At 40.8% G+C, this 9,656-nt stretch overlaps 1 protein-coding gene across 5 annotated transcripts in view; it reads right to left on the bottom strand.

Annotated features, from left to right (window-relative positions):
• Positions 1–9,656, bottom strand: part of Abcc4 (ATP binding cassette subfamily C member 4) — a 216,336-nt gene that overhangs the window by 113,789 nt on the left and 92,891 nt on the right. For all 5 annotated transcript variants that reach the window (XM_010630726.3, XM_010630733.3, XM_010630742.3 and 2 more), the window contains 5 exons: positions 5,244–5,453; positions 3,700–3,840; positions 3,295–3,332; positions 2,816–2,910; positions 841–987 (listed from right to left, as the gene is read on the bottom strand). In XM_010630726.3, coding sequence (XP_010629028.1) covers positions 841–987; positions 2,816–2,910; positions 3,295–3,332; positions 3,700–3,840; positions 5,244–5,453 — 631 coding nt within the window. The remainder of the gene's footprint in view (positions 1–840; positions 988–2,815; positions 2,911–3,294; positions 3,333–3,699; positions 3,841–5,243; positions 5,454–9,656) is intronic.

A 9,656-nucleotide genomic window follows, 5' to 3' on the forward strand; every position in this document is an offset into this window, starting at 1 on the left:
AGGTGCACTGCTCTGGAGACTCAAGATACCGAGGCTCTCTATATGGGGACCAGAAAATCTCTGGTATGCACCCCAAGTTCACTGTGGGACTACAAAGCTAATAGATGGCCACAGGTGACAGTAACAACCACCACCAAAGACAAAGAGAAAAAAGAAGAAAAAAAGGTATTTTGGTTTTTGTTTTTTTTTGGTACTGGAAATCGAACTCGGGACCTTCGACTTGCAAGACAGGCAGCAGCACCACTGAGCTAAATCCCCAGCCCTAGGAAAAGAGTTTTTCAAAACACAAGAGTAAAAACTTTCTGAAGGATGTGCTTACATTTTATTAACCTTTGGGTTTTATTATTATTTCATTACCATTTCAGGTAAACCTGTTCAAAAGCTCAAGGGCTACAAAAATGGATGGGCTTCCCAAGCAAAGAACACAAACCCTGTCTCACGTTCAGAGAGCTCCACTTCTAGGGAGACCCGTCCAGAAGGGGTCTAGGCTAATGCAATGTGAGCACATCCAATGTTTCAGCAACTGATTGACTACATCTAAACACATTTGCATGGATGCGGGATGCTTCATACACCATGCAACAAATGCACGTCTAAATCACTCTGCGAAGCGAACATCCATTTATTGCTACATACACACTCGTACATGTGCGCTGCAATGCAGGTTGTATGTTCCTTGGTATTTAGATTTCCTCTGATAGGAGAAAAATATCAAGGAAGCTTTTCATAGAAAATGAATCAACACACATAGCAATTGTTTCCTGGCAACACCTTTGTTTTCAAAGACCAAAATGTGGCCCAATCTCAATGTGTTAACAAGAAACATGGCACCTGACTTACCTATTGGATTTCTATCGAAGAACAATACTGGAGCTTTCAGGATTGACTCGAACATTTTATTGTGCAAAGCTTGGGAAGAATTAACAAGGACATAGAACACCAACAGCGATCTTGCTATGCCGAAAAGGACGGTAGCTACAGTCAAACCTGGAAAAAAAAGGAGCAACCATCAGAAACGGAATCTGCATTTTCTTGGCTGCTAAAGCAGGTCAGGCAGTGTATAAAAATAAGTACAAAAGTTTAATGTGTGTGCAACATACATGGATACAGAATAATTAAAATAGTTCATTTTTCTTTTACTGAATGAAAACTACATGAGGTGCAAACTACAATTTCATCAAGTATTCCTACTTTAATTACAAATTCTCTCAAACACCTAGAAGGTAATCATTTATAAATAATTGATTCTCCCCTTCTCCATATTCTAAATCTTACTATTTACAACACATCCTACTGTCTGACATCCTGGCATGTTTTGGTACCAACATGGGATAGTAACAGGGAATAGGAGAAATGATTTACCTTTTCCTTGTAGAAAATGCCCAAGGAGCTTTAAAGAATTTGAAAATATCACATTAAGTTGCACATGGAAAAGCTTTTAAATAGCTAAATCGCAAGAAAATGTTATATTTTAACATAAAATAATTGCAATAAGCAACTAATCTGCCACTGATTTATATAAAGACAAAGCATTTTAATATAATTATATATTTTATTAAGACACTCTGAGTAGCCACTATGCACACAAGATCAAATGCTCACTCTCTCTGTCTTGTGTGTGTGTGTGTGTGTGTGTGTGGGGAGAGTGGGTATCAAACCCAGTGCCTTCAGCATGCCAGGCAAGTGCGCTACCACTGAGCCACGTGCCCAGCCCTTGTTTTCCTAACACTTTTTAATTCACAGTGCTACATGGGAGTGGGGACAGCTTCAGGAATAAATATTCCCCCTTGTAACAACACAGCACTATTATTATTTTTCTCTGAAAACTACACAAATTCTGAAACTCTAGTAACATCACTTTCCTTAGCCCTCTGCCCTAGTTGAATAGATAATGGAATCTGGTTTCTTTCTCCTTTAGGTTTCAATTCATCCACCAATTTGGATAGTAAATAACTAGTATGGTTTTGATTTCTTAGCAAGATCAACAAAATACCAAATTTCAGGGAGTGGGTTCTTACAAAGCTAATTCACTCTGCCTCCAAAAAAACAATTCTGTGTTTCCTGTGGATATATTTAAAATTTTAGATGAGGATTTCCTTTAAAAAGTAAGCAATGCTACATATATTCCAAGCACTCTTGTGAAAACAGAGAGCAGTGTTAATATTAGTTTGGCAAGCCAAATGTTAAATTAATCACACAGTTGGGGATGCGATAACATTGTGATCGCCAGGTAAGGAAGAGAAGGAGCCCTAATTCCCAGACACTGGGTTTCTCCCTGCTTAGCTTCCCTCTTAAGTAATTAGTGAAGCCCGAGAGATGAGCAGTGTAGAGAAGGGAGCTTTGCATACCTGGGAGGGAATAATGCTTTTATTTTGGGGTCCTTGCTGCCAGAGGATTTCATCCAAGTTCAATAAAAGCCAGGGTTTATTTAGACAGAATTGGAACAATCCGAACCACAGGGTGGGGATCCGTTTCTAATCTCCTTGCCCAGCCATATAATGATATTAAGATTTAGCTAAAGCAACCTATTAGAATAGACAATGGCCACATATTTCCAGTGGCTGATTTTCTGAATGCTCAATCCTAGTTTAACTTTCAAAATCCAGTATAAAGCAAATTAAGAGTCTCCATTCAGCCTCCTTCTTCTAGTAGATTTTAAAAATAATTATTCTAATTAATTCACAGGGTAAATGCGACTCAGACTCCTAATCTGTTAAGATATTACTGAATTATTCCTAGAAGCCCCAGTTACTCACACTGACTCATTGTAAGCATTTTAGGCTCTCATATAATAGACCAAATGATTAAACTTTACCTGCATAAATTCCTAAGTACCAGTTAAGATCTAGCTTCTCAGTTACATTTCCTTCCCCATTTACAGTGATATTCAGCAGACTTTGTTCGTTTGCCCTGTGGAAAAGGAAAAGAAAAAAAAATACTAAGTTACAGAGAGAATTTAGATAAATACAAAAAAATGAACCTCAATTTGAAAAAAAACAAAATGTTTTGCACTGGAAAATTACTCCCAGTGCACTCAACACTTTATACATCCACCTTATAAAAATTCAATTTGAATCATGGCTTTTAGTTCTCAACATGCAGCTGAGGATCAGACGTGGGTGGAGACTATTATGGGTCACACTCCACCAGCAAGAACTTTAATTTTTCTTCAGGTAACTAAGTCAGGATTTGAAGAGAAGGCTCAACAAACTCCACCTCTCCCCTAAATGCTGTAGAAAAGTGAAGCTTCATGTTGATTTCATAGCACTCCATGTCAGAGCAGGAATAACTCACCAGTAGGAAAGCCACCAGTCCTGAAGGACATAAGCAACCTGGAGAAGGGGAATAAAAAATTCAGCATTGGCACAACTTCAATTCAGAACTCTGTACCACAACAGTGTGCGACTACAGGGAAGGTTCTAGAAAACTGAGGTGCTCCTCCTGCCTCCGGTTTAGGCCAAGCCCAACTTCCCAGACAACAAGATTGGGGAACTACACAGCACATCTTAAAATCTTTACAAAGTATCTTTCTCCTCTAGAAGCTCTTTGTCATGTACTAGCAACCCCAATTAGTATCACTCATGTTGGTCCTCCACACACCACACTTCAGTGCAAATTCCAAGTGAGGTGCAAAATGCAGTGACCACAGAATAAACGTGAGTGTGTAAATGTCACTCTGAGGACACAAATATGACTTACCTGAGCTGCCAGGTTTAGAAGAACAAGGAAAATGATGATGAACCAGGATGCACCTGCTGTGAAGTAATTCTTATAGGCCTTGAAGCCAACTTTCCCTTCAGAACGGCTCTCCTCTGGTTGTGTTACCTGTATATCTTCTGTCTGTAAGAGACAAAATAGTACCCAAAATATTTCCAGAAGCTGACAGTGCACCTTGTTAGCAAAGCTGTGGGAAAACAAGCAAATTATACACAACTTGGAGGAGTGTAAAATGATCCATCTTCTATGTAGTAAAGTGTACAAGTTATCTTGGCAATCTGTAAATGCATTTATCCAGGACCCGGCCATCCCACTTGTAGGAGTCTATGAGAACTAAGAGGACAGCATTTGTATGTTGTAGTGTGGCTTTCCTTGAAATAGAGCACCATGATTTCTAGCATATGCCTAACAAACCCAAATGCAAGAGCAAATGCTTATTCCAAAAATAACAAAATGATGTGGAACGAATGTTTCACTTAGATTATTTGCATCACTCAAGAATGGAAACATAGACTAAAAGGCTGGGGGTACTTAGCATGCACCAGGTCCTGAATTCCATCACCAGCACCCCAACAACATTGAACAACAAATAAAACAGAGTTGAGGCCCAAAATGTTGGCCAAATCCAGTAATTGAGTTCAAACGGTACATGTGGATAATGAGTTTGACTAGCAAGGGGCAGCTACCACCTTAGTCTTGTTAACTGAATCACCCAGGTGCCTCAGTTTGGATAATGAGGGTTTGGCTAGCAAGGAAGATCCATATATGCACTCAGACCTCTGCATCATGGGTTCTGGGCCACAGATCAAAAACACTCAAGGAAAAAAACTGTACCTGAACTGAATATGCTCATGCTTTTTATTTTTGTCATTACTCCTTGAATAATTCAATATAAAACTATTTATATAGGACCTACATTGTATTAAAGTAACCTAGAGACAGTTTAAAGCACATGGGAAGATGTAGATTATATACAAATGCCACACCACTTTATACAAGTGATTTAGACATGCTCAGGTTTTGGTATCTGCAGGGGTTCTGAAACCCATGCCCTACCAATACCAAGGGGTAACTCTACTCTAAAGGGAGGTCTCATGCATTTCTGCCTGGAAGACTTAGAATACATTTAGATTCACTTGAACTCAGGATGTTCTCAGTTCTATGCTGACCGCTGGGCATTTGGAGATGAGTAAGACGTGGCTCTCAGGCTTGAAGAATAAGAAAAAAAGACTCTAAAGTGCCAATAATGACCAAGGAGTTAGTAGGTCCTTGCACATGCTACTTCTGGCCTACATCTGACAACAGAGCTAAAGAATACCATCGTCTACCTGCAGTGTCAGGATATGCCAACAAATCATAAAAGTAGCTGATTTGATGTAGGCCACAGCCAGGCAAGGGCTAAGGGGTCTTCAAATTAAGTTTCTGGATACAAAAGAGAAGCTCAGAGCCATGGAGGCTGCCAAGAGCAGAGCAGACCAAAGATTCTTAAGAGCCCGTAGTGAGGCTGTACCATTGGAAGAACTCACATCCTGGCCCTCTGGAACGCCATCTTTCAAAGAGGGTCTAGAAGACTGTTGAGACCAAACTGAAGACTCAGAGAAGGTACGATTCCTCAGCGTAGGAGTTCCTGGAACTGAAGATTGTTCAGCTTCTTCATTTTCCTTCTTTAAAAGGGAACCAAAATCTACTCCAGATTTCAGAAACTCGGTGTAAGTTCCTTTCTGCACCGTTTCTCCCTAAAATCAAAATAAAGAATTTCAGAGGAATACATTTGCATGTGATACTATAATCTAATCACAAAGGATTAACTAGTCTTAAATTATGATTGCTTGGAATCTTGGTTGATAAATATGATATAATTCAACACACCTAACTGAACACGCTGTGTTCTACCAAATCCTGTATGAGGTGCTGTGGGATAAAAAGAAATGTGCAATCCAGTATTAAAAATTGAAGCCACTGAGATAAATTATCATGGGCACTGAGGAAGTAAAAATGTATAGATATGCTGGTGGGAGTTCCTGCACAGAATATGGAAAATGAGGTAAGTCTCGTGCAGTAAGATTTTAAGTAACAGAGTAAATCAGGAAGGCAATTCCGGGGGGTGGGGGGATTTGGGTGACAGGGAGGGACACAGCATATCTGGGTAAGAATCACTTCATAAGCCCTACCTGGTCACTTGCCCACTCTGGGACAAGATCATGAGGGAACTAGTTCTAGACACAGACCCCATGAGCTGCATCTTCATGGTCCTCACTCTAAAACTGTCCCCAAACTCAGGAAATTCCAAATCGAAAATTCAACATTCCATGTGATACCTCATCCACAGTTTCCCCTCCTTACAAAGTTACAGAAAATCATGCGCAAATATCTTAACTATTTTTTCTGATTTACTTGAAAATCCACGAACAAAATACTAGGTAAATCCCAGGATTCAAAACAAATCGAAGGACAGCAGCCCTGGAGGCTGAGGCAGGTCAGATGGGAGAAGGTGGCCCAGGATTCCTCCTGCCTCCCACCCCAAGGTGGGAGGAAAATCCCATGGTACCTTCAGTTGCTTGTAAGTTTGATAACTAGAGAATTAGAAAATTATTCCTCATATACTGTGTCTTGTTCGACTTACAAAGTAAATTCACATACTTGTTTCATGAAATTAACTCAGTGTCAGTAAGATATAGGAGGAAACTACTAGGAGTAATGGCAGAGCGATTTTCCTGAGAGGCCAAATACTGAGAATTCCCAGAGGGACAAGAGGGGGCCGCCATCCCTTCTGGGGCAAGAGACAGGTCAGATTAACGGCAAGGACAGGCCCCAGTTCTCCCAGGGCCCCAGACAGTGGGCAAATGGGTGTTCTGGAAGTACTAAAACAGCTAAGTATACTCATACTAAGCAGGATGTAGTCCCCATCGGGGGACCAGCAACATGGCTATTCCACTACCCGCTAACTCTGCCCTCATAATATTACTGCCGCCTGGCTTTGACCACACTACGTTTTCCAGCCCTCTGCACAAGAAATTGTTTTCAAGTGCTACGATCTGAACTCCCTATTCCTGGGGGAACTAGAAAGAGCCGACACACAGAAATGCTTCTGAAGAGGTAGCAGTTCTGCCTTTTATTTTTATAATCCTCCTTGGGGCGAGAAGTCACTTGATGGGGCTTTGGTTGACCGGTTCCTCGCTGTTCTTTAGAAGCCACACTCAGTGTTAAGAAGGCACTCAAGACTTTTGCAGGAACTCTGCAATCACTGAATATCTTGGTGGTTGCAATAATGAGAAATTTGCCTCTTTCTGAGAAAGTGCTCGCAGATGTTGTAAACTAAGGTTAATATTCATTCTTTGCTATTTCTACCTTTTTACCAAGAGACTGGGGGGCTATGTTGAGTTTAGATATATTTTAACTGTGTTCCACTGTGATTAAAGGCTTGGTCCCTGCAGTGGCTCTATGGGGAAAGGTGGAACCTTTGGGAGTGCGGCCTAGGGCAGCCCCTTATGTCACAGGGACATGCCCTGAGAAGGGAGCGCAGGGCCTCCGTTTCTCTGACTTCCTGTTTGGCAGTGTCAGCCCTTCCCCACAATGGGTCTCTGCCATCATGTGACTAAAGCCCAAGGGCCTTAAGAGAACCAAGCCCACGCAGGCAATATGCCTCTGGATCTGCAAAACTGTGAGCTAAACATCCTCTGTCTCTTTATAAATTTAGCTGTCTTGGGTATTTCACTGCGGTAACTTAAAGCTGATGAATACAGAGAGGAAATATGAAAACATTTGAAAGTACTAAGGAGATGGCTTCTGACCTATGACGAAGGATTTAATCCAGGACCTACTGCAAAGGTGAGAGGTAATGGCAGGGACGCTGAGGAACAGAGGCCACAAGCCAAGTCAAGCCATTCACGACGTCTGTAAAAGCGTCACTGACCTCCACCTCCCCAGAGCAGGAGGCTCATCATGGGTTAAATAGTGGCTCCCCAAAAAGTTATGTTCAAGTCCTAAATGCTGGTAGGTGTGAATGTGACCTTATTTGAAAACAGGACCTTTGCAAATGTGTCAAGTCAAAATGAGGTCATTTGGAGTCGGTGAGGCATAAGCCCAACACGAATGTTGCCCTTGTGAGAATCCTGACAGGCACAGGCCATCCCATGTGACGATGGAGGCAGAAAGCAGGTGCCAAAGTGCCAAGCCAAAGAACATCGATCACATGAGTTTACCCCAAGGGTCACTCGGGCAGCGCGTTTGGTTGCATACTGACCATCCCAAGTGTGACTCGAGCAGGTGTCATTTCAACAAGTTGATTCTTTTTCACAGGAGATACAGTCGTATGCCTGTTTGTTTTATGTCAACATGACTATCTTTTGCATACTTTTTTATTTAGGAGGCTGTACTACCTCTGATGGTTGTTTCTAATGAAACCTAATAGCAAGTTCTGATTATTGTCTTTTACTTGTGAAAAATAACCTATAATTTTGTGCTACGATCTATAAAAAGCTCTTATCATAAGCACACTAGATCTAATTTTTATACTTCTGCAAAACTCAGTGACAACTCTTCTATAATGCAAAATGGACACATTTGGGACACTGAAACTGAATAGGAAGGATGTGCCAAAAGACCTACAAAAGAAGAAAATGGAATATGGAGAAAAGTTAGAATATCAGAGAGAAAAAGTCTGTTATGAAGTGGAAAGACAAAGAAGACATCTCCTTATGGTCAACTACTAGCAATACAGAAATGACAGAACTTGAAAGAAGAAATGAAACTAAGAAAATTCCAATAGTACTCAACGATCGTAATTCTATTGGAAGTGTTGACAGAGGTGACCAACATCTAAAGGTACCCTGTAAACAAGAAGTCAGGAAAAAATATTATAAAATATTTATGCACCCTCTGGGCCAAACAGTATGAAACTCATTTGTTATTTATTCAAATCAAGGGGGTTCAAAAAGTCATTTAAAATTTAGATTAGGTTTAATAGACCAAATAATTGAAAAATACAGGGTAGTGAAATGCCAACCAGGATATCCATCACTGATGTCTTCACCAGTACATTTAGTGTAGACATTTTATTGAAAATATACCACCATAGGGAAAAAAGGAAAAGCTGACAAGATAGTGTAAAGTGTGTTGATCCAAGTAAGGCAACAATGCAGAAAGATTTTGGAAAGAAACTAGATACTACTGTCCAGATTGTAACACTGTGCTGTGTACTGAATATTTTAAGATATATCATACACACATCACACAAATTTATTAAATAAATTTGATTAAATTGTCTTTTTGGGGGGCTGGGGTTGAGACAGGGTCTCACTTTGTAATTCAGGCTGGCCCTGAACTCATTACTCATTATGTAGCTCAGGCTGGCCTCGAACTCTTGTTAACGAAAACTATGCAAATTTGGTCATCCTAGATTTAAATAACTGGACTGCTAAGTGGCTAGGGCTTGCCAGCAAAGACCAGGAGGTTGAAGAGCAAGGAGGGTCTCTCCCCTTTAGAGAGCAGAGCCCCACCGTGGTCTTGATCTGCAGGCTCCAGCAGCACGAGACAATCGCTTCCTGTTGTTTTAAATCACCAGTTTGTGCCACTCTGTTCTGGCTGCCCAGTCAAACTGATACACTCACCCAAGCCTACACCTCTGTCCCCACACGAAGACTTCTGCTTCTGCTGTACCCCTCCACTGAACACTGGGAGAGATCTTTTAAAAATCACGAATCAGCTGGGCATGGTGACTCTATGCCTCTAATCCTAGCCTTCTGGAAGGCTGAGGCAGGAGAATCAGAAGTTTGAGCCCCGCCTAGGCAACTTAGTGACTTAGTGAGACCTTGTCTCAAAATAAAAAATTAAAGAGGTCCTAAAGATGTAACTTAGTGCAAAGGTCCTGGGTTCAATCTCTAGTACAAAAAAAAAAAAAAAAAAAAAAAAAAAAAAAAAAAAAAAAAAAAAAAAAACAA

The sequence above is a fragment of the Fukomys damarensis genome, unplaced genomic scaffold, assembly GCF_012274545.1.
Source record: "Fukomys damarensis isolate Sample0158 unplaced genomic scaffold, DMR_v1.0_HiC HiC_scaffold_6, whole genome shotgun sequence".
NCBI lineage: Eukaryota > Metazoa > Chordata > Mammalia > Rodentia > Bathyergidae > Fukomys > Fukomys damarensis.